At 40.2% G+C, this 24,995-nt stretch overlaps 1 protein-coding gene across 1 annotated transcript in view; it reads left to right on the top strand.

The window, feature by feature from the left end:
• ADCY5 (adenylate cyclase 5) overlaps positions 1–24,995 on the top strand; it is a 196,277-nt gene that overhangs the window by 105,733 nt on the left and 65,549 nt on the right. Inside the window, exons 2-3 of the mRNA XM_085227802.1 lie at positions 5,566–5,715; positions 10,802–10,923. Coding sequence (XP_085083928.1) covers positions 5,566–5,715; positions 10,802–10,923 — 272 coding nt within the window. The remainder of the gene's footprint in view (positions 1–5,565; positions 5,716–10,801; positions 10,924–24,995) is intronic.

The following is a 24,995-nucleotide window of genomic DNA, read 5'->3' as shown; positions in this document are numbered from 1 at the left end:
ATGTACCAGAACACAGGGAGGGCATCACATAGCAACTTGGGCAGATTTGTTCCAAGACTCCAGCGTTTTATCTTTTCTTATTGCTGTTATTTCAAGAACTTGGTAAAAATATTTAGCACTTTTAAAATAAGAAGAACTCCTAATTTCTTTACTAGTTCTTTACTGGCCAAACATGAGAGGAGGACCACATGACGGTTTAATTATCTCTCTAACGTAATCTACAGGTTTTCTCTTTCTTAATACTCTGCTGGTTGTAGATTTGGGAAACAAAAGATGTTGTTGTATATACAGCCTCAAATGCGTGAGTAATTTGATCTTGGAGCCAGCTGATGTTGTCTTTCGTTTTAATTTTCATTGTGCCTTTGGCTCTGTAGCTGCTTCTTTTTTTTCTTTTTCTGAGATATTAGAATATAAAGAAGCAATACAGGGTTATTAAGTTGCTTAGTGCTTTAAAATAGCATCATAACAGTTGTTTTTTTTTTTCCTGTAATATTTGTTTCTTATTTTTTGAACTTTAGAATTTATCCATTCTTCATTCTGAATTGCACACACAGATGCTATAAAAATAACCAGAGCTTTTGTATGCCATCACATTTCTGTTCTTATGTTCTGTTACAGGTAAGAATTAAAGATTTTATAACCTTTTTTTTTTGTGTGTGTGCATGGTTAAAAAAGAAACTCTCAAAAGTAAATGTAATTCCAGTGTCTGCTCCTATCATTAATAAGTGATCCAATTTGTCAACTCAGTACACAACCACCGTAAAAAGCAATCTAGAAGCTGAGTTGCTATCTGTTTTTAATCTAGCTCTTGTACCAATAATTGATTGAACATCAGATTTCCTATTACATAAGTACTGTGAGAGCTGGCAAGCAGAGGCAGGGCAGAGAGAAACTCCAGAAAGATGGGATACACAGTTCTTTCCCTCTCGGTAGTTTGCTGTGACTTTTTGGTCCCCATGAAAGGTGCTTTCCTTCTCCCTTGTGACAGTTTTACTGCCTCGTGGTAGAAGTTTAAAACATGTTTGCAAAGTGGGACTTTGCGACAATGTCAAAATATTTTGATGTAAATGAAAAATAAGCTATCAGAGAATGACCTAGTGCTGTGATCTCAGAAAAGAAATAACTCAGAACCTCTGCAAGAGAACTTAATCAAGGCAGGGTAACTTGGTGGAAAAGAAAGGAAAAAGGAAAGGAGTAAAAAGTTATGATTATTACAAGAAGCTGTATTATTCAAAGAAGTTTGCCCCGTGTTTTCATGGTAGTAATCAGTCTTGTTAAAACTGGCAGAGGAAAGGAAGTAACAAAATTTGTCTTGGTGCCATCTCTCCTAAGTATGCTGTCTCTTAATTACATATTGAATGGTAGCTGGTGTTTGAAGAATAACAGAATAGAAAGATAGTAAGGAGAAACATAGCAATATTGATTCAAGCTGATATTTCTTTCTGCTGGAAGGCTCTCGCTGATCACTGAACCATCAGGGTTCCTCCTCAGCCTTTTCTGAAATGCCCAAGATGTTAATTTTGTAACAACAAAGCCAGGCCAGATTTAGCTCTCAATTTTGATTTTGTAATACCAGGTTTTCATAAGTCCAAGAACATGTGTAACTGAACTGTTTCCATTTCTCCTTTCTTTTTTTTTTTTTTTTTCTTCTGTGAAGGAAAAATATTGAAAGCAGTTTCCTGCAAGAGGTTCAACAAAAGCATTGCAGTGCTCCAGGTGCGAGATAAATCAAAGTGACAAGAAATGGTCTTGTCTGTTCTGTTCTCAGAGATTGACCAATCTGTAATTTCAGTGGAAGGAAGAAGTCACGCCGGTTTTTTGAAGAGACCTCCTACTGCATAGCTTTTTGTTAGGTGCTGAATTGCCTTTAAACTCCCCTTCCTCAGTAACATCAGAATAATAGCACTTCTCTGCCACACGCAGATGCTGTAGGAGTAAACATACCAGTTTATGAAACATTCAAATGCGATTTTACTGCAGGCTGATTTAATAGCTTATCTAGGAGTTATACGCAAGTGAAATAGTCTTTTATAAACTATTATTTTCCAAAATTAGAAGGGCAGGAATCTTCTCAGACTGTAGCTAGGCAGGGGAAGGAATTCAACTCTAAAATAGACAACTGTATTTTCCCATTGCCTTGAACAGCTCTTCAATGCAGATTGTCTGAAGTAGTTGCAATGTCTTTCTACTTTTCAGGCAGTGGAGCTTAGAGATTCAGTTTTTTAACATCTACATCATCTCTTTCCTCCTGGGACTGAAGCTGGTTACCATAGCAAAATGGTGAGGAAGCCGATAAGCTAGTGGTACCATTTGGCAAACGGGGTACAGATTCATTTTATTAAGACAACAGACTATGAAAAAACAATGAGGTTAGATATTTTCTTTTTCTGCTTTAACATGGTATAAAATACTTGTGAAGAAAATGTTTGTGAATGCATACTGAATAAAATGATCTTGCCTACAAAACAAGCGTTGCTGCAGACAGTAGGAGCTTCAGTTTTACATCTCTGCAGATCTTTGGTGCTCTTAACATTACACTCTAATTTCCCTCCCTATGGTTCAGAGTGCTGCAAAGATGCCATACAGCTTCTATTCACAGAATATGTACAGGTGTCTATTTCTTTCCACTTTAAAATGATGCTGCAGTGTAGGTTTTAGACAAAACATGGTCATCTGAGTTTGTCTTCTAAATTAGTTTGCAAAGTCCCTTGGGTTTGTGTAGAATGATATCGGTGAGAGCTTAAAAGTCAAGTTGCTTTGTTGGTTTGCACACCTTATGAATAATGTCGTGTTTGATAGTGTTTTTTACTCTGCATTGGCTGAGTTGATCTTTGTGCACAGTCACATGCCTTGAGTTGTGCTTCTTGGCTTCTAAGTGTTACTTCAGGGCAATGATGTTTCCACGGTTGTTCCTGCTGGGGGCTGTTTGTTGACACTGAGGTCTACCCATGGAAAGCTTGTTGTCAGGTCTGAGGTGTCTCCTGTTCTTGGTGTAAGAGTTGAGTCGCTGTTTTGGGAAGTTTGCTTTGGGGTTGCATTAATTGTAAGTGAAATGAGGCCTTGGTTTCTTGGGGTTAAAATAGAAAGCTGAGTATTTACAATCCTAGAATCCTTAGAGTTGGAAGGAACCTTTAAAGGTCAGGTAGTCCAACTCTTCTGCAATGGATAGAGACGACGCAGCTAGATCAAGTTGCCCACGGCCTGAATGTCTCCAGGAGCAGGGCATCCACATCTCTGGGCAACCTGTTCCAGTGCCTCACCACCCTCACTGTAAAAGATTTCTTCCTTATATCTAACCTAAATATATGCTGTCATTCTATCGCAACAAATCGTGCTAAAGAGTCTGTCCCCTTTTTCCCTATAGCTCCCCTTTAGATATTGAAAGGCCACTATCAGGTCACCTTGAAGCCTTGTCTTCTACAGGCTGACGATTTCCTGAAAATACTGATAATAACCATCTTGAACTTGTAGAAGTGTTGTTCACAGACTGATAGTAATGCGGCCATGAAGCAGGAATCTGAGTAACTCCCCGGAAAGTCCTTTTTCTGTTCCATTTTTAAGCTGTTTCTTCATGAAAATGAACACCAGTGTTTTTTATACTTGGAGAGGGATTTTTCATCCTTAAGATCCAGCCTTTCTGCTCATTATCAGCAAAAAAAAAAAAACACTATAAAATGCCTATTGAATGCAGTAGTGGGTTAGCTGGCAGCTGGCTGATGTCTGATCAGCTTCAAGAAGAGATGCAGGACATTGGACCTGTCAGGATCCAGCCAGCCTTAGAAAGAGCTGAGTGAGAATGTAATAGCAAGGGTTTGTAAATGTGTGAATTTAGGATCATGTTCATGTGTATGAACTGTGCCTTAGCCCTATCTCTGTCCTATGTGAGGACACTTAGGATGAAGGGAGCAATCTGCAGGGGATGAGAAAGACTTTCCTCCTTGAAAACCAGTTGTCTGCAGACAGATCTAACTGGTGTTGATGATAACCACCCACGGGTATCTGTAACTTGCAAGTCGTTGTATTTTAGTATAGTACACAAGCGTGGGAACTTTCTGCAGGGACGCAGCCCAAAATGCAGCAGGATACCGGAGCTTTGTGTGTTGCCATCTACTGGCAGCCATCCTCAGAGAGAAGTCCCTCAGCTGGTTGTAGTTCAACGTATTGCTTAATTTGGAGCTGAAAGACCAATTTTTCCTGCCTAAAGCCTGTTTCAGGTCAGAGTTGTTAATAAAACAGTTTCCGATGTCTTCATCGCTTGCATGCAGTCAAGATGTTTGAGTAATCCCAGCGGACTTTCTATTGCTCTTTGGGATGCTGGTGGGTGATAAGGGAGAGCTTCTCTCCTCCCTGGTCTGGGGACTCCTGAGCACCCACTGCTGGCTTGGGGCCTGAACGATGCCCATAAGGGTGCTGCCTTTTGGAGCCTGATCCTGTGTTTTCAGTGAAGGGACTGCTCTGGAAATTATTAGTAACAAAGGCAAAGGGTGTATTTGAACTACATTTGGTCTATAGGGAATAGAATCAAGGTCTCTGTTTTAATTTAAGAGTCCTGTAAGTCTGACAGTCTTTCCCCACTAGAAGAGATGAGAGGTGTTTTGAGTAAGTGTCCTCATAGAGAGATACAGTACAGTTTGTGCAGCTCTCCAGAAGTTATATTTTGACCTCTGTCAGGGGAAAATATTTATATGATACTGTCAGAAGTAGTTTTGAACATTATACACGAACCAAATGCTAGCAGTGGACATGTTTTATTTTTTCCTTTTTATTAAAAAATGGTTAGGAAATAAGAGTTGCGACACTAGTTTGCAGCAAAAGTTATGTGACTGCTTTATTACAAAACATAATCCATGTGGAAGCAGAGGAGTGATGTTGCTTTTCCTTTATACATGTCCAGTCCAAATATATGACAGACTTAATAACCTTTTCTGTAGCCATGTTCATAGAAATGTAGAAAATGTAATTTTTTTTTAACCTACTAACATAAATTTTTGAGATGAAGTACATAAAGAAAGGATTGCTCTTAAACTCTGTGAATACCAGCATTTTCCCTTCACTATTTTAAGCACTGTTTCAAAATAGCAGTTATATATATGTTTGGCATGTTTTCAAGCCAGATATGTAAGTACGCAAATATGGAAATATTTGTGTTCCTCTGTCTGCATGAGGCTTAGCTGACTCTTAGCTGACAGATGCACAATGCACAATGGTGCATTTTTAGGTGCATTTTTGTCACAGTAGTTCCAAGGTTTGGATGACCAAAAGTAGGACTATAGCATTGCTAGTAGATAACTTTTTTTTTTAATTATTATTTTATTTTATTTTATTTTACCAGGGAAGTAATACACAATGCTAAGAACATATATTTGAGGCCATATATAGAAGGTTTATATTTGAAACCTAGAGAAGTGAAATAAATTGGAATTAAGAGCTTAAGATTTACCCATGGCTTGGATCAAAGAGGTGTGGAATGGGCTGAGTTCTGGCTGCTGCTTTGTTACTGATGGCAGGTTTCCAAAGTGTAATCAAGTATTTTTCTCTTTGTTTTTTTTTCCCCTTTTGTTGCAGCTGGTCTCCAATGTTCTCATCTTCTCCTGTACAAACATTGTAGGCGTGTGTACCCACTACCCAGCAGAGGTGTCCCAAAGACAGGCTTTCCAGGAGACCAGGGAATGCATACAAGCCAGGCTGCATTCTCAAAGGGAAAACCAGCAGCAGGTAAGAACAACAGTGGGAAATAAAAAATGGAACTGCTGAAATGCAATTAGCATGCAAATTGTTCCCTTAGGATTGCATTTGTAGGCCTCTTGCTTTATGACTGATATAAGCAAGAGGAGGCAGATAGGAAAGGGCAGGATTTTTAAAGGCTTGAAAGAGAACTCAGGGAGTATTCCCCAATACACTGAAGAATTTGTCCGCAGACATCAACAAAAATCCTGTGGTCTGTGCTCTGTGGATGAAAATCACATAGTATGCAGATAGTTTGCATGGCTTTTTTGTATCCATTGGAGCCTCCATGTGTTGGATTTACATGCAGCAAACAGGTCTTAGATGGGCCCTCTTTGTGAGGCTGAAGTGTCGCATGCTTCTCAGCAAAGCCACAACCAACAGGAAAGGTGGGTTGTAGAAAAAAATGTAGAAATTTCCCCATAGAACATATTGTCCCTTGATTCCTCCAAAGAGGGTCCGCTTCCTACCTTATTCAAAGTTTACTTTCTGTTTTTATACCTCTGCACACCACATAGGCCTCAAGTGAACTGTATTTAACTGAGAAGTGAGATTCATCGAGATTCATCACCAACTCCTATGTTCATTTGCTATGAAAAGGTCCATGGCCAGCAAACAGCCTTGTCAGGGGTGCTGACCATGTCTGCTCCTTTTGGACCAGCGTGGATGTTCCTAATACACATCTCTACCCTGCAGTACATTTGTACTTCTCATAGTAGTCTGTCGAGTCCAACTTGAGATGAATCATGAAATGGGGCTTCCATCCCTTGGGAGACATCTTGGAGCTTGGTTGTGGGCTTGGGAAAGAGATCAAGAGAATGAATCAAATGAATCAAGGATCTTTGCATTTCTTTGGCAACATGGCCTAATTTTCCCTCATGTCTCAGCCCATCTGCATCTTTGGGTCTGTTTTTGGCAGCGTTTTATGAGCTTCCTCTGGCTAGACATAGTAGCTGTTTAACCTTACTGTTGAATAGCATGTACATGTGCTTTATTTTGAGAATATATATATGAAAACCACATTCACGATCAAAGCTTCTTTTTCCTTTGTAACAAATGTAGTTTCAGAAAGATGAAACAAGTGGACTCCTTTGGCACCTCGAGATGGAGGAAAGGATTAGCCTAAGGGAATAGCCATTTTATTTATTGATTACAGCTCTGTCCTCCCTGCTGAGAAGGCTGCCTTTGCAGCATGTCTCAAATGCATGTGCCATTCTGGGGGTAGAAGCTTCTGTGTCAGAAATAATTCACAAAAGAAAAGCCTTGAGAAATGCTGTAGCTTTAGGCCTTTTTTCTTCCCTGCCCCCAGAAGGTGCTATACCATGCAGAAGAAAGCCAGAACATCAAAAAAACACAGGCCAAAGTCAGTCACTTAGACGTGCCCTCCGGAACTTCCAGCAGGAGCTGTGGATCCTGGCAGCTGGGGACTCCTAATAACATTACTTGCTGCCACAGCTTGCCCTGACATTGATTTCCAGGTTCAGTTCAGATGCTTTTCCATGCATGATGCATTGAGGTAATCTTAAGGTGACAGTAGATGCAAATAAATGTCAGTTCAGCCCGCATCTGCGAGAGCTGGGCTCCAAACAGGTGCAGAGGGAAAAGGGAATGGCACTGCCTGGTGCTGTTACACTCATTTGCCTGTTTCAGAAGACCTGATGATGCACACTGTGTGTGCTGTTCTCTATTAGAGGCAGGCATATTATCTCTATGAAAGGGCTGTATATTTTTCCTCATTAAGTTTCTGCCAGCACCCAAAATTAGAAATAAAAATCAGGGTGTCCAATCCAAGATAGACACTCCTAATGCTTTCATGATAGCCTAGGACAGAGCTGTAACTCTCTTCCTTGCCCAGAATAAAATAATCTTGGATTAAAAAAAAAAAAACGCCCTTAATAATCTGTAAATACTTCAGATTTTAGTAAAAAAGTGGTTGTCAGAAGCACACGGTTCTAGCATCACTTGACTTTCACGTGTGGGAAATCATTCTTCTTTTCATCTCTGCATCGCTTAACGTGTGATGAATAGTCAGTGTTGCTAAACCTGAGGACAAATGGTCAGACATGAAACACTAAATATTTGTTGATGCCTTGAGGTCATCTTGGGGGAGTGCAGAATACATAGTTAAAATTCCTCTGTAGTATAGAGTCATTGTGCAGATGTGTGTGTTCTAGGTATACACCCACATATACATATATCCACGTGTGCTTATGTAAATAGAGTAGATCTGTATTGTACTCTTTCATCTGTGCCTATTCTAGAGACTGCTTCTCCTCAGTATGCATTTGTTTAATGTATAATTCAGTAGAACTATACTGGAATCATATTCTGAAGTGAGAATTATATATGAATTTGCTCTTGTTTTTGTTATCAGGTCAGACTGATGCCTTGTTATGCAGCAGTCCCAGCCATCTCACTTGTGCCTAAGTGATTCTACAGTGAGGGCTGCACTACATTTCAGTCATAATACCAACATGCAAATTGTACTCCAGTGAAGACTTTAATTTCATCTCTCCATTTGAAATAAAGGCCTGTTTTCAAGGTCTTTATGATGGCCTGTGCTTTACTAAAGCACTTGTAACAGCCTCCTCTTGGTAGTTTCAGAGGTTAATTTCAGTGATCCTGATGCTCACAGCATAGGGAATGAAGGTAATGTCCAGCTCTGTCATGCAGCTCAGTCTCCTAATTAGTTCCTATGTGGAAGATAGCTCCTGTTGCATGCAGTCGTTTCATTTGTTAAGTTTTATTCTCACTTAGTCATAGTTCAGAGAGGTGTTAGTTTCCTAGAGATCCTGAATATGTTGAAAACATTGGTGGTTTTATCTGGCAAGTGCCTGTGGTGTCAGGAAGAGCACGGCTGGGGGTTCTCCTACAAAAGTTAGCCAGAAATGTGTGAAAAATTCCTTGGAGCATTAGTGGAGAAATTCACTCCCCCGAACATGTCCCTGTTTTGCAAGCAATTAAAAAAAAAAATCATCCCACTCTGCTGCACCCACAGGGAATGTTCCAAGCTGGGGTGCCCCTGAACTTTCCAGTGAGCTCCGAGTTATTTAAAGGATGCACATGTAGAGTAGCAGCTTTCACACATTTGAGGGATGCCAATTATCATATGCAAATGACAGCAACATGTAACACTAGTTACTCTGGTAAACATTCAAAATGTGTTGTGCTTTTGCACTCGAGGAGTATGCTAATAGCTGACAGAAGCCTGAGGACACGTGCATGATTCATCATCTTTTATACATATATATATAAAATTTGATGTGTGAATGCTAGCACATGCTGTATGCTAATGAAGGTGAGAGTGCTTTACAAAAAAGTATCTTGTCAGGACTGCTGCAGTTTGGAGCTGGGGAAGCAGACATCCCTCTAACGTATCTTCTCCTGTGTTATTACTACTTCCTCAGGGGTTGGAGGTGAGAATCAGTCTCTTTAAGATACATGTTGAAATGGGAAAATGTAAGTTCTGGGCAGTGCTGCAGCCTATAATACGTCTCAGTGCATGCTGAGCACATACCCGGCACATTCACCTCCTTTTGGTTCCCTCAAACTTTCTCTCCCTCCCTAGAGGAAGAAATTAATGAGGAACTTTCAGGGAAAAAAACAACAAACAACAACAACAACAAAAACTAGAAATTAGAAACCAGAAACTAGGATGTGTTTATAACTGAAGTGCAGGCAAGAGGTTTGGTGACGTGAATAATTAGTGCAGGAATGCTGACCCTTCTGAGTCAGGGCTGCAGCTTGAGCCCTACTGTTCCCTGTGTTGTTGAGAATTAATGAGCTGTTAGATAGGGTTAGGCACCTTCGTTTATTCTACGTGGTCTCTGTAATCAGGAAGGAAGGCCATTTTTCTTCCCTCTGCTCACTGCAGGGAAATAAAATAATAAAGGAGAGTGCGGTGTGAGATTTTGGGATTTTTCAGCTGTTCCAGAGTACTGCCTGCCAGTTGGGCTGTGCTGGAGCTGGGACAGATGCCCATCACCTTCTCCAGCCATGGCTAAAACCCTCCTGTTCAGGAGCAGGGTGTGAGTGGGAATCAAATTGAATACAGAGAGTAAATGCTATGGGCAGAATTAATCAGGTGAGATCCCTGAAATACACAAACACATCCCTAGGGTGCTTATTACCCGCAGGTGTAAATTCCACAGCTTTTACATAAAATTGCCACCAAATTTAGAATACTAGCAAGTGCTGGCTTTTGTGTGAGTTTTTAGGAAAGTTACCAGAAAGTCATGGTTTTGTCATGGAACTAATTTTTGCCTAGCATACAAAACTATATCTGGAACAGCTCATAAAATGGTATTATGAAAGTCACACTAAAACTATTATCAGTAAATAAAAATGCAGTTTGGTTGTTCTGAGTGAGGGTTGTTCTGAGGAGAGCAGTGAAATGCTGATGACAAAAGGTGATTACTGGAAGCACTCTTGTGGGGGAGTCAGTGGTTGTAAGGGTCTTAATTCAACTGGGCACTAATAGTGGTTTTAAGTGTAGAGCTGTAGCACTGTATTGCATAGCTGGCCTAACTTCTCATGCTCATTTTATTGGGGCATTCCAATTAACTTGTTACTTGCTAAGAATAGGTTTGTACCTGCATGGGGAACGTGCTCAGATGATTAGGTAGGGGAAGGAGGGATTTTAAATGGTGCCTGAGGGTGTTGAGGTGAGAGTCCTGGATGGTATGGGAAAGGGGACTTCATGGTGGCGTGGAGAGACTGTGTGGAAGGTCAGGTTGTGTCATGTAGCAGGGTCCTTCTAGGAATGTGCAAGTGCAATTTCTGAATTGTGTGGATCTTTCATTTGCAAGAACTGGCAACTGTTAATCACAATGCCCAATGCAGCTGGGATGAAAAATAATAATATCCACACTAAAAGCATTGAATTCTTGTTTTAGGGTCAGGATAGAATTGCAGATAGCTTAATAGGGGATCAGTTGCTGGGTTTATGGATATGGTTCTGCTTGGTTGTACTTGTCACCCCCAATGTGGTGACTTCATTCCACCCCAGTGCGGAGCAAAGTGTGTTTGTTAACTGGGCAGCAGGTGCTTTAATTGCTTCATCTGTCTGACTCCACAGGAGCGTCTCCTGCTCTCTGTACTTCCTCGACATGTTGCCATGGAGATGAAAGCTGACATTAATGCCAAGCAGGAAGATATGATGTTTCATAAGATCTACATCCAGAAGCATGACAATGTCAGGTAAGAAGAGCAGGCTGTCTCTCAGCTGCTGGGGAGGATGGACTCTCCCAAAGATTGGCACCTATGGCCCAGGGATGAAGATGACAGCAGCAAATAATCCAAAATAAGTGTAAAAGCAGTTTGGAGTGTCACCAGTTGACTCTGTAAGTTTGTTTACAGGACAACATAAGGATTGCCACGTGTCTTCAACATCTTCCTTTGAGAAGCAGCTTTAACTAAACTTAGCTTTTTTTTTTTTTTTTTTTTTTTTTTTTTTCCCCGGGACTGTGTCTCAATGGCTTTGAGAAAGTGGATTATTTGAATTTGGTTATTTTTTCAGCAGAAACAAACACCCTTCTGATAAGTCATGAAGGGATGCAAGTTAAAGATGGGTACCATCCTCTGTGGGATGAATTGCAAAGCCCAGCTAGGGTTCAAGTCCCTTGGAGCAGTCCTTGCCTGCCTGTAATTTCAAGCAGGATGTCAATTTCTGACAGACCTTGGCACCTGCTCAGCCATCAGCCAGCCACACAGTGCTCTGTCTTGGCTTACGTGGATGAGCAGAAGAGCTTCTGCATGTCACCAGGTTCCCTCTGTCCACTCCCCAAGGTGGAGGGATTGAAGTTGTAATGTAGTTGCTGGATATCTTTATGGGCTGTAGTTAAAAGTTTAACCTAATCTTAACACATTTTACCTCTGCTATTGTAGTCTCTTTGGGAATGACTTCTGTGTCTGTCAGGCCAGATCCTGACACTGTCACAGCTCTGTAAGTACTTCTTCTGAGACATGGGGCTGGGAACAGGCAGCTTTCCTCCTTGCTCTGTCCATCACCCCTATAAGTGGCTTTCTTGTAAACTGCTTGTGTACTCTACTCTCCTATATAGCTTAAGTATGTTGATTAATTATATTTTCTGATACTTAGTAGAAGTGGATTTTTTGCATCTTTTATTTACTGCGCTTGCATAAACTCCATTAGATGATGCAGTGAAATCAAATTAAAATTCTGAAGATTTTGGAGGCTACAGCAAGTTGACATTTCCTGTGGGGTGGAGTGGAAAAGTAACAGACAAATGGAAAATTGAGAGAAGGTTGCTTGCTGTGGAATCTCGTATGAAACTCTCTGAAATTGAGGCAAGTCTGCACTGGCTTGGATCAACTTCAGTTTGGCCTTTCGTCATTTTGGTTGTGGCAGGGCAAACTTGTAAAGGTCCACTAGGAATACTGAAGGCAAGAATGTCATCAGCTGTTAAATACTTGTAATGGTTTTCTATTGAGCATTTAAGAATATAATTATGATAATAAAGGTGAGGGGAATAGCTTTCCCAGAGTGACCACAGTGGAGTAGGTGGCAGTAAAAGATGTTTTCTGTCTTCATATCCAGTTTTTTCCATTATTACCATTAGCTTGCTCCAGTAGGTGTGTAAATTTCTTATGATAGATGGCATTTGTGAATCTTTGTAATGGAGAAATTACTTCTTTGCAGTACTCAAAGGTTAGCTTGACATTCAAATTGAATGCAAGTCACTGGATATGACATGAGACTGACCAGTATGGTATTCTATTTGTTCACATTTGTTTCCGTATATCATTATTTGCAGATCTAAGTCATTCAGCACAGTTAAATCCTAGTAAAGATTATTATCTGTTTAGGATGATGCTTCCTTGAAATTTTGTTTTAATTATATTGCTAAATAAGCAAAAACAAATTCATAATAAATTAACAAATGCGAATCAAGCTCAGTATTCAACAGACACATTTTTTTTTCCTACTTTCTCTCTTTCATTTTGCCAGGTAACAGCTTCATGTAGTTTTTACCCACATGTACTGAGAGCAAAGAGGAGGTAACTTAGGAACATCTCATCTTCATACGCTTTTGGGAAATGAATAACTATGTATGAATAGAGAAAAAGGAAACATGAGTTGGTACAAATGACTCATTTCACACTAGGAGTTCAGTATAGAGCCTTTGCTCTTGCCTGGGTGCTCTGAAACCACCCCTGGTGGAAATTAGTGAATGGTTTTGAAGCATTTACGTGCACCTGGAAACACAGTGGTGGCAGGGGGTAGTGCCTCGACAATGTGGATTAATGAATTGGCTGAAGAAAAGCAAGTGCACACATTGCTTATGGGTAAATGCTCCAGGGGAGGCTTTTGACATTAGAACACTGCAAGTAATTTTGTTTTGTTTTTGTCACTGTTCAAAAATGTCATAAGATCTGAGTTTTTATGAGCTAGAGGTTATTGTGTCAAGGCAATTGAGAGGCCTGTGAAGGGTGCTGTGCCCAGCCATTGAATCTGGCTTCCTGTTGCTGATTTACGAGCAGAAACATTTCCTCCACAGTTTGCAGAGGTGGGAAGGTCTGTGTGTATGTGTGCAGAGACACGTGTTTCCCTCCACCAGCGACCATAGGCAATTATTCTCTTTTCTCACTCTCCCAGATTAGTTGGAAAAGCAGACTGTCAATGAAAGATGAGGCACAGGCATGGGTTTCTCAGGGAACTTGTGGCTGCCCCATCACTGGAGGTATTCAGGGCCAGGTTGCATGGGGTCCTGGGCAGCCTGAGCTGGTACCTGACTTAGTGGTTGGCAACCTTGCTTGGGGTAGAGGGTTGAAACTAGATTGCCTTTGAGGTTCCTTCCAACCCAAGCAGCATTGTGATTCTGTGGAAGTAAAATGAATGGGAACTTTTGTTCACTGTTAAGATTACTGTCGTAATGCCTTGACCATTCTACTGGCTCTTCAAGTTGCTCACAGATTTCCCCATCAGCATGGAGGCGCAGCTCCAGAGGCCGAAGAGCAGAGCCCTGCTCCTGCTTTGGGATTTTGAGTGGGAGAATGGGTTTGCAACATTCTGTGTCAAAGAAGATTAAATATTCTAGTTTTTAGGAATGATTGGGCCTAGGCACTTGGAACCACCTCTAATTTCAATTAAAAAACAAACCCAAATCACTCTACCAGCAGAAAATTTTATGCTAAAATTACATGAAATTGCTGTGTGTTTTTGCTTAATTTCTATTTTAAAATGTGGAGTCCTTAAATGTCCAGTTCTGCTGTAGTATTTTTGGTTTGTGATATTGCAAAACGTACATTTTTCTTTTCCTTGGAAAAAAAAAAAAGAACACACAAAAAACACAACCCAACATCAAACAGTGTAGAAAGATCTTTCCCAGCTGCCCGGAGTGGGCCTGTAAAACACAGTCATGATCCTTTAATAATGGCATTTCTGCCACAATATTGCTTACTGTGTTACATTTATCTCAGCAGTTAGTTTATCTCTGTGAGGGAAAAGGTGATGTTTTCATGTCTCTCTGACCTGAATGGATAAAAGCAAACCTTTTTAGAACCTTATCAGGACTTCCTGTGAATGAGTTCATAATCTCCTGCTTATTGTTATGGAAAGTAAAATTCAGAGACTAATTTATCCACAATGAAAATATAATTTCCTGTCATTTTTTTTTGGCAGCAAAGTTTGTTTCAAGATTATGTTCTTCTGAAGAAATTAGGATGATGATGGAACTAAAATGAAGGTTTGGGGTTAATATTCTCTTTTGAGATGCAAATGAACAAAACCTTTGAACAGGGAATGAAACCATTCCCCATCCTGATGCATTGAATGAGAATTAACTTTGACAAACAGAGAACCGTAGAGCGTGACGTGACCTTTCACACATATGTGTGTTAAATATAAAGTCTATTGTCAAATGAAATCAGGAAAGGAGTTCCCGAGACCATGCAAGTAATTCTGGGCAAACAACAAGGTGAATTATGTAAGTAAAGCAGTTTACTTTATCATGAATGAGATTAGGTCTGATAGACAAACCCTAAAATACTCATAGATAATACTGTTTACTGAAATGCTTCCTAGGCGGAATTTAAAATGTTTTATATTGACTATTTATAGTATTTCTCTGCAGAGATAGTGGCTTTAATGTTATCTAGGTTTGGCCAAATATAGTAATCTCTATGCTGTGAAAGGAGACTTAAAGTCCTCTGTGAAGGGATAAAGGTTGGCTTTGTCATTGGAATTCCTTTGATGAACTGTTTTAAGAAGTTTATTTTAGGACCAACATCCAAGCATGTTGAAAGTGACAGTTTCCTCTTTTAGATCCTTTGCATAATTCTTGTGAATCATGTACTCAACAACATTAACTTGATCTCAGAGTTTTCTAAGCATTTTGAGAACTTGAACTAAACTACTCACAGAAATGAAACAGTCTGTTCACTTTTGGCTTTGTAAATGAAAACCGTTTTTAACTAGTTGTCCCCACTGACAGTAGTTTTCTGATCTACTAACATTCTAATAATGAAAATGTCTCCTTAAAAATGACTAAACAGTTGCACTTTGGCTGAGTGTCAGAGCATTCAATCCAGCCATGAGAATTTAAACTCTTCACCTTATGGGCGTTGCGGTGCTTAATTAGTTGCTTACAAAGGGCATCAAACTCTTGGATTGCAAGTTGCTATCTAATTGTGTGTTATGTTTTCAAGAATTTCAACTTAAAAAAAAAACAATTTTCTCCTTTTTTGCACTGTTCCTGTACACAGGATGTCCAGTCTTAATATTTCTTGGAGTTAAAAGAGTTATCAGTATGAATAGCAGTGCAAGGCTGGGCTCTGTGCAGCTCATAGGAGAGCTCCCAGAACATAGCTGTAATGGGATGTACTAGTTGAAAGCAGTGCACTGCTTAATGGTGTATTCTGGTTGGTGAGTATAGGCATGGGGCTTCTTCCAATTTGCTAACAGCAAAATGTCTTCTGAGATGCTAAATTTATGCATTTATAATGAGACATATTCTCTCCAGTCTGGGTCAGACAATAGATTGTCTTTTGGGGACAGTTTTGCCAATTGGCTGGTTTTCTTCAAGAGTTCATCTGGCTTCTGTTTTTGTGCTTTTTTATCATGAGAGGTTATTGAAGCTAAGCAGAAACCAGTTTAATTTTACCATCTTCAATAAATAAAACTATATTAAGGGAATGTAGAAATTTGTGGATGTTCTTCTCTGGATTTTTTCAAAAATTTCCCAAATAATTTCTTGTATTGTTCAAAGCTTTAATTTCTGTGGAAAGTCATGTTGCTAGGGAAAGGCAGCACCAGGAACTCTTATAATAGAGTCATGGAATGGCTTAGGTTGGAAAGGACTCTGAAGATCATCTAGTTACAACCATCTGCCGTGAACTGGTTGCCACCCACCAGCTCAGGCTGCCCAGGGCCCCATCCAACCTGGCCTTGAGCACCTCCAGGGATGGGGGACCATCCCTGCCCCCTTTGGGCAGCCTCACAACTCTGTAAGTTAAGATTTTTTTCCTAACATCTAACCTAAATATCTCCTCTTTTAGTGCAAATCAATTCCCTATTGTCTTATCACTATCAGCCTGTGTCGGTTTCTCTCCTGCTTGTAAGCTCCCCTCAAGTACTGGAAGGCTGCCATTAAGACTTCCCAGATCCTTCTCTTCTCCAAGCTAAACAAGCCCAACTCCCTCAGCCTGTATTCATTTAGGGGAGTTCCACCTCTTTGATCACCTTTGTAGCCCTCTTCTGGACTTGCTCTGGCAGCTCCACAGCTTTCCTGATTTGGAGGCCTGAAATGCATTCATGTGTGGGTTGATTGGTTCCTTCTATCAAGTTAACAAGACCTCTACCTGCTTTTCTTCATTCCAGGCCTATGCTCACATGCAGCAGTAGGTTATTTTTGGAGGTAGAGGAGGAGAACTGTGTGGGTTTCATGTGGGTGAAGGTGTCCTCCGCATTAAATTGCCATAATTCTGGTTCTGGTTGTAGGCTGAGAAAAGTGAGTAGGAGGGAAGTGATCAGCCTTTCCCCAAGTGGCAGCAGTGAGTTTTACTTTTTCAGGAACTCTTCTTTCCTTGTCAGGAGCAAGCTTCAGGGTACTTCACCTGTGTCTGTCTAGGGGTAATATTAGTTTTTTAGTTTTCCAGAAAATTTATCTGTTTTTTTTTTTTTAAAGATTGTGATTTTTAGGAAACGGCTAAGCAGGTTTCACCCATGGGTGATGGTTAATTACTTCGTGCTTATTGCTAATTTCTTGGCTCTACCTAAAATATTTGTTGTTTTTGAGAGGGAAATCAGTGTCTTTTAGAGAAAAGCATTTAAGCTGAATCCAATTTATAAAGGAATTTGGGGTTTTTTTGTAGCCTTTATTATGTCTGAGCTTGATATTGAAGCTATGCAGTAAGTTTAGATGCTGATACTTTATGATGCACTTCAGCTAAATGTCACTCTCTTTTCAGAACATGTCAGTGCTTCAATCTTGAGAATTTTAATTTATAGAATAGAGCAGGTTTATATATCTATTGATTCTGCCTATTTGCACGTATGCTCAGCACCCTCTCAGAAGAACAAACACATACTAACTTGTTTAAGCATTCATCTGACTGTCTGCAGGTTTTTCTCTTTGAACTGGGAATACTCTGTGATCTTGGTCTCTGCTGGGAACTCCTGGTGCCTTCTGGGGTATAAGAGAGTCTTGTACCCTCCATAGAACAAAATAGATAAATAACAGTTTGCAGGGCGCCCTGCTGGTTGCATTGCTTAAACACATGTGTTGTAATAAAGACAACAGCCCAAAAGTGCAGCATGCCAGGTGACTGCAGATCTGCAGCCACCAGCAAGCCATCAGCAATTAGGAAGAGCCTGTGATGTATAATTCACACCCAAAGGTCTGTGAAGTTCACAGGGTGATGGATTGAAGAGTGTTAGTGTTAGATGTTTTAATGATGAAATGCTCGAATAGTAATTTGGAAAGAATAATGAAGGTGCCTGCAGAAGTTTACAGAGCAGAATTTTAGCTCATCAAGGTTATTTGGTTTCTCTTTTTTCTTCAGTAGTAATAGAAATAATTAAAAAAAAATCAAATCTCACTTCTGATTGGCTTGATTGATAGTAAAGGCAATTGCATTAAATGCATAGTTTAAAAAAAATATATTAAGCTAATTACTTTCAGTCTTCTACAGTAACCTTAAGGGAGCGAAAAAAAAAAGTTATTTCTGATCAGAACTTTATAAAGTCTTACTTGTGAAAACTTGGTTAACTTTCACTTAATCAATTACTTTGTCATGTAGTTAACATGCAAAGTGGTTTTAAGAACATTGAGCTTATATAATAACATTTGAAGAGGTTCTTGTTAAAATCATCCTACCTTTTTGCTTCCTCCATAGACTATAATGACTGAAAATCAAAATCAGTTAAACTTTCTTATTCTGTAATGCACTGAACTTGGCAAAACTATTTAAAGCACTAATTTACAGAAGCTGTAGAACAGGGACACAGTATTTGGTGGGGATGGATTAACTTGTCTTACACTGTATTTAAATCCCTCAACAACAATTGCTAATATGTGCATCTGTTCTCACTGATGTATATATAACTTATACACTGGATAAATGATAAAGAAGAGCCAAACCTGAAACCAATTAGTGGAGTCTGGTGTCCTGTGATTCGAATTAGAGCTTTGCTCCCTTAAAGCTATGTCCTCCAATTGCTGAAAATCATAGTGTATTTTTAAAACTTTTTTCATTAATTTTGCTTGAAAATGAGAGGTTAAAAAAGCTGGAAACAGGCTGGCACTGGCTGTGTAGGAACTAGTCGAGGAACAGGTTGCTTCAGAGACCTGAGCAAAAATAGGAAGCAACCAGAGGACTGCACAGAACAGCAAAGGAGGAAAAAGACTAGAGATTAAATGAATGTCAGCATGCACACCATTGGCAGAATATTGGCTTTGTGAAATGATGGAAATGCTCTTTATAGAAATTGGGGACTTTTCTGTGTCCACTTGTGTTTCTGGTACAAAGACCTAAAAATATACACAGGGAATTAAAAGGTAGGAATAAAGATTTCTAAGAGCAGGTAAATTGTGAAAAATTGAAGATTTGCAAATAGTTTTCATGGATCGCAGAGAAATACGCGTGTTAGTTCTTCTCAATCAGTGATCTGTTTTTAAAAGACAACAAAAAAAGATGATGATGTGTATTTTCTTCCCTTTTACTGTGGCCAGCAGAAACCTTTGATGTTGCTGTATGTGTGTTTGGGGGATACCTGAGGCTCTGAAAGACACCGACAAATTCTAAGGATGTTGGCAATAACCATCTTCCTCTTTGAGCCAGAGTCCTAGATGAATCCTTTAAATATATAGAAGGGTGATGAGAGTTTGAAACTGGCTTCGTCTGCCTCAGTCGTATAGAGCTGACCCCCAAGCCCTTGCACAGTGACTGCTCATGCTGGATGGTCCATCATCTGTGTGACTTTCAGCAAAATATTCTCACCTAGCCTTGTGTGGCCGAGAATATCATAGCACATGTCTGGTGACACAGATGAATGACTTTGTTCTCTTGCAAGATCATCCAGAAATCCCTTTCTCCCTCTTTAGCTGCTGGAATTACAACTTGCCCTCCCACATGAAGGGGAAGGTGTGAGGCAGCTGGGAATTTTCTCTGAATAGAGATGCTGACAGTTTGTTAATCCACCAAGACAGCTCACTTGGTTTTTGTTGTTATTGTTTTGAGTGGGACTGTTTTTAGCTTCATGGAGAATTCTTACAGATTCTGATAATACACTGACACCATTTCACACTCGTCAGAGGGAATCTGTTGCTAATAGGATGTTACTGGGACAACTCTCCTTCTGACAACCACTTGATTTCAGTTGTCTCCAGGGTCTGGCAGACCCATACATCAATGAATGCAGCAGCAAGTTGGAGAGAGGCTTTGTAATGCCCTGGAGCATGAAAGAGATGAGAGATGTACGTGTTGTGCTGGTGGGGTATTCATGTAGTGGTGAGGTAAAAATTACAGAGAAGCCCAAAAAGCCTTGGAAAACAAATACAGCAATTGTTAGCAATGGCTGGAGGACAGGAGATGAAAGAATGGAGAAGAGCCTCATACTGATTCAGACAGTGGATTGCTATAGCAGTTCTGGTGGAGAGCCTCCAGCCTGGGGAGTGTGCACACCAAGGTGCTGCTGCTTTCTGCAAGGGGTGCTTCCGAAGAATGAGCTAGCAAGAATCAGTTTGTACAACAGAGCAAACAAAGCTTTGGCTTCTGCTCAGGTGAACTTGAGCACTTCTAGTTAGTGATCAGACTTCAGCAGGAGCCAAATGCTGATCCATACAAGTATAATTATTCTCTTTCATTTGGAGTCTTTTCTTCTGGGTTATATTCAAAACTACTGTAAACTCGTTTATAGGATTTATTTTATTTCCAGGCAAGAGAAAAAGGCTTTTTGAGTTAATGGTTCTACTTTGTTTTAATTAAAAAGGAGAAAGAAACCATGTCTCCTGTACATTTCTTTCTTAAGAATCCTCCCTGATGTAGAGCAGCAGCCCCCAAGTTGCAGTTTTAGGATGACAGGTCCAGTGCAGGACAAGTTTGTATTAGAGAATATCAAGAGTAAGTGATATTCTCTTTGGAAGACACAAGTGTTCGTTCTTATTTTCAGCTGCAAACAGGATAAAATTTTGTTACAGAAATCAGAAGCGATTACAAATTTCTTACAAAGCCTGAAATTGCAGCTGTGACTTTCCTGCTGAGCTCCTTTTCCTTGGAAGTATATAATGGGGAACAGAATAAACCAAAAACGATGTATTCTCTGAAAGTCTATAAAGAACTGGAATAAAAAAAAGGAAAATAGTGCTGGAGGACAACTGTGCAGAACTGACGCTGTGGGAATTCTGTGGGGATCTGGGATTCTGAGATCAGCATAGGAAGGTGACAGCATTTGCTCCCCCATTGCAAAATGACATGTGATGAGAATCATCCCAGCTACACTTCTGTAATACAGAAGCCCAGATAGCACCAACTTTGTAAGCATGTATTAGATCACTGTATGTTACTTAGATATATGCCCTCATTGCTTAAAGCGATTTTTTTGCACTTCATGTCTTCTAAGTTATTTTTTTTCTGCAGATTCAAGGTTCGTTTTTAGTGGAAAATCATAAAAGCTGCATTTTGTTGGTCTGTCTTGAATCCCACTGTCCTGTGTCACAGGGAGCACCAAAATCAGCAGGGCAGAGCGTGGTGCCGCCTGCCTCTGCCTCTAATTATTCTGAGTGTTTTATATTATAATGAGCAGCTGCAGCACAAGGTCCTGAGGACACCCCCATTCCCAATCCAAAATAGCCTGTTGTCCAGCTCACGCTACATTCAGACAGGGAGAAAATCAGAGCCATGTTTTCTCATTTCTTGCAGGCAGGAGGGTTGTGACAATTTCCTCCCTCCATTTATTTCTTCATAGCAGGTTTTTGCAGAATGTTGAGGAACGCAGGCTGCAAGTTGCTGCGTGTCCTCTGTTCCTTAAAGATGTGCCTGGCTGATGTGGGGTTTTAGCTGGCTGCAGTATGGGCTACCAGCAAAAATTTGGCAAGAGCTGCCTTGCCGGCAGCGCAGATGTGGTGGGGATGTTCCTAAATGTGGGGGCACGCATCCTTTTTGCTGTAGTTGCTGACTTTGCCTGAGCCCCAGCTGAATTTCTTAGTAGAAAATAAAAAGGAAAGGAAGACAACAGTAAACTGTGCTGTAAGATGCTATCATGAGGCTCAAACTTAAGCAAAAATTGATCGGTGGGGTTTTGCAGCCCCCCTGATCCTTCATTAACCACAGGAGTATGAAGCGAGAAGGGAGGACCAGAACCCAGTGTGATCCTGGGGGTCGTTTGCTTTCACATTTGACCATTGTTAAGTTTTGTCTATTCTGTTTGTGAGGGCTCTGTTGACCGGCTGCTGTCAGCAGGATTTTTTTTCAGTTGCATAAGGACTGGGAAAACAGTCTCTGTCTGACTCTGTCACAGTGAATGGCTTTTAAGTTAAGCCGTGGCTGCAGTTATTGTGCTCTAGCTGTGACACTATAAATAAAGTTATTAACAGCAATATGTAAATGGGTTTCTATTTTTGTCCCCTGTATTGTTTGCAAAATCTAGGGCAGTTATTCAGTAAGAATCATCTGCTGTTTAGCACTGAGCATTTGATGCTGTGTGGGCTGCTGCTTTTTTTTTTTTTTTTTTTTTCCCCTCCCTTTCTTTCTTTGCACTAGCTTTTAGAATCCAGCCCCTTTACAAGTTTGTTTATTGTGGTACATAAGAAATAGAGTAGCTGTGCTAAGCATTTTCAGGCTTCCAGAGAGTGACTCGGTACTTAAGAATAGAGAATCATCTCTTGATATCTGAACTATCGGAGCATTAAAAACAGCTCCAACAACATCAAATACACCACAGCTGCTGTTTGCCTTCATGTGCATCTTGCAAATTCCAGTTTCTTCAGAAATCCGTGTTTCCTTCCACTCCCTTCCCATGGCTTAGCTAGACCAGGTGAGTGAGGAGTGCTGCAGGAGGGCATGGAAGTGTTGTTGTCCAAACACTGCCCTACTGTCATGGCTACTCCTGTCTGGAAGGGCAAATTACACTAATCCAAGGCATCTGTTTAGAAACTTGAATGCATCTGTGCTAGGGACAGCAGCTGTATTGCTGTGATGGTTAGCAGATACACTGCCCAACACATTTCTAGCATGGGTAAGGCATCAGTGGCTGAGGGCATGCTCTGGTTCAGTGCTTCACATAAGACAATTTGAACAAAATTCCTCCTGTTCTATGCACGTATTTAGACTCATAGAATCATGTAAGTTGGAAGGTACCCTTAAAGGCCATCTGGTCCAACTCCCCTGAAATGAACAGGTTCACCTAGAGCTCCATCAGATGCTCAGAGTCCCATCTAGCACGTCCTTAGATGTCTCCAGGAACAGGACATCCATTACCTCTCTGGGTAACCTGTGCCAGTGCCTCACCACCCTTACTGTGAAAAACTTCTTCCTTATATCCAATCTCAGTCTTTCCTCCTTTCATATGAAATCATTTCCCCATATCCTATAGCAGCAGACCCTGCTAAAGAGTCTGTCCCCTTCTTCCATGTAGCCCCTCATTTAGAAACTGAAGGACTGGCCTTCCCCACATCCCTTGCAGAGGAAGCCCAACGTGCTTGTCCTGTGCCTCCTCGCAGTTTCAGTGACAGCCATGTTGGCTTGCAGGCAGGCGCCTGGTTTTGCATAGATGTAAGAAGAACTGACTCAGTAACTTTCCTCTGATTTTTATGGTCTGGGATGCATCACCATAAATATTTTTTAAACTGCCCCTACGGTGGCTTCCTATGCTATAGAAAAGATCTGGTCACAGTCTATTGATTTTATTGGTATTAGTTCAGTGGTAAACTAATAACTGTTTACAGGAAATATTTGGAGATGGTATTTTGTGAATATTGCAAGTTGGAAGCGAATGGCTTAGTGAAATATCTTAATGCATTAACAGAGAAATGAAATTTTCCAATGGAAAATGCGAGAGAAAAGCCATTTCCTTATATGCATATCTATTATTCCAGTGATGGCAATTATAGTAATTCTCTTGAAATCAAGTTAAAATTACATGCCTGCTTCATTATGAGAAGAAACCACTGATTGCAAAAATCAGAGGAGATTTTACTGAAAGTTATAAAGAAAGACTTGCACATGCAGTGGGCAGCAATGCCTCACCACGCTGCCTGCTGCAGCATCTCCAGGGGGCTTCATGCAGATGTTCCCAGGATTCACAAGGCCAGGATTCACATTCCTGCTTTGCCGTTGTGTGATTTTGAGCCTCTTTTTGCATCTTCTTTATATGCTGTGCTGCTGTCTTGGTGTGGCATTGCTTTCATTGTGCCAATGAGTGAATATAAAGATTTGTGAGGTGCTTCCACACATGCTCATAGATTTGCATTTGTTTTCTCTGACCGTACAGCCTTCCTCCTAAGAGCCTTTGAAGCTTCTCTCACACACACACCTTTATTGCGAATATTGCTACTGGTTGTAATATGTCGCATCTTGTGAGCTATGGCTTTCTTTAATATTTCCTCATTTTATCCATTACTTAATGCTGGTTTGTTTGAGTACTTCATATTGAAAATATAGTGGTCTGCTGTATTTTACAAAGAAGGAAATATGAGGCAGAAGACAGCTAAGTGGACACGTGGTCAAATGAAGGGCTGGTGAAGATGAGACTCAGGGGGTCTTGACAGCTTGTACCTTGACCAGCATAACGAAACAGAAGTGCTGTAAATGCTTTATGATATTACACATCATTACGTTTATAACTTGAATGCCATAAAGTAGATTTAATGCTACTTAGTATGCATGAAATATCACATTTATGCAAAGTATCTTGAATATGAGGTTGATTAGCGAGTGAAGAGGTGTGTGGAATTTAATATTCCTTGTTTGAGGATGATTTTTGCATAGAAACATGCAAATTAGTGAGCTCACCTATGCTGCCTGCCTCCTAAGAGGGAGTGTTTTTACTGCTGATATTGATTGTACAGGCTGTCATTCTATTTACATTGCTCCTCCATGGTAGCTGGAGTTTTCTATGTCACCAGAAGGAAATGCAGGATTATGGCAGCTAAGTGTCATCAATCAGTTGCAGTGTATTAGTGAATTACGTCTTAAAAAGAAAACAAAAGCCTTACATTTAAATTGTAGGCCCCATAAAGTTGGGAGAAATTTGCTTGTGACTTGAGCATATCTATTCATTAATTGTTCTTATTGGGTAAGCAATATTAATGTAGTGCACAATAACCAGATAACAGGTTCAATTTCCTGCAGGTTTTTTCCTTTTCATTTAATGCTGAAATTACAGCCAATCTCTCTTCTCACTGAACGCAGCATGTGCTTTGTTATTGAATTTGTTATCAGGTTTGTTTATTAATTAATTAATTAATTAATTGAGCTCAATAGATGGGCTGTACCATTCTCTTTGGTCAACCATTTCATTGTTCAGAGCGCACAACAAAGAATCACGTCTTAACTTTAAACTTCAGTGTTGCATTGATGTTTCCCACTAAAGTGGCCATCAGGAAGCACTCGTGGTAAAATGTCTCTGTATACCTTGGGTTTCTCTTTACATTTTCTCCGTGTCATTTTAAAAACACAACTGCTGTATTACATTTAAAAATATGAAAGTGAGGAGACAGCAAGTCTGCGAGTCTGTTGACTGTTCCAGACAGGCTGTAGGACTTGTGTTGCTTTGGAACAACAATTAGTGTTCCCAACAAATGGCCACTTCA

The sequence above is a fragment of the Meleagris gallopavo genome, chromosome 7 (assembly GCF_905368555.1).
Source record: "Meleagris gallopavo chromosome 7, MGAL_WU_HG_1.1, whole genome shotgun sequence".
Taxonomy (NCBI): Eukaryota; Metazoa; Chordata; class Aves; order Galliformes; family Phasianidae; genus Meleagris; species Meleagris gallopavo.
Note: the sequence above shows the minus strand (reverse complement) of the source record. Positions and strands in the feature narration are given on the sequence as shown.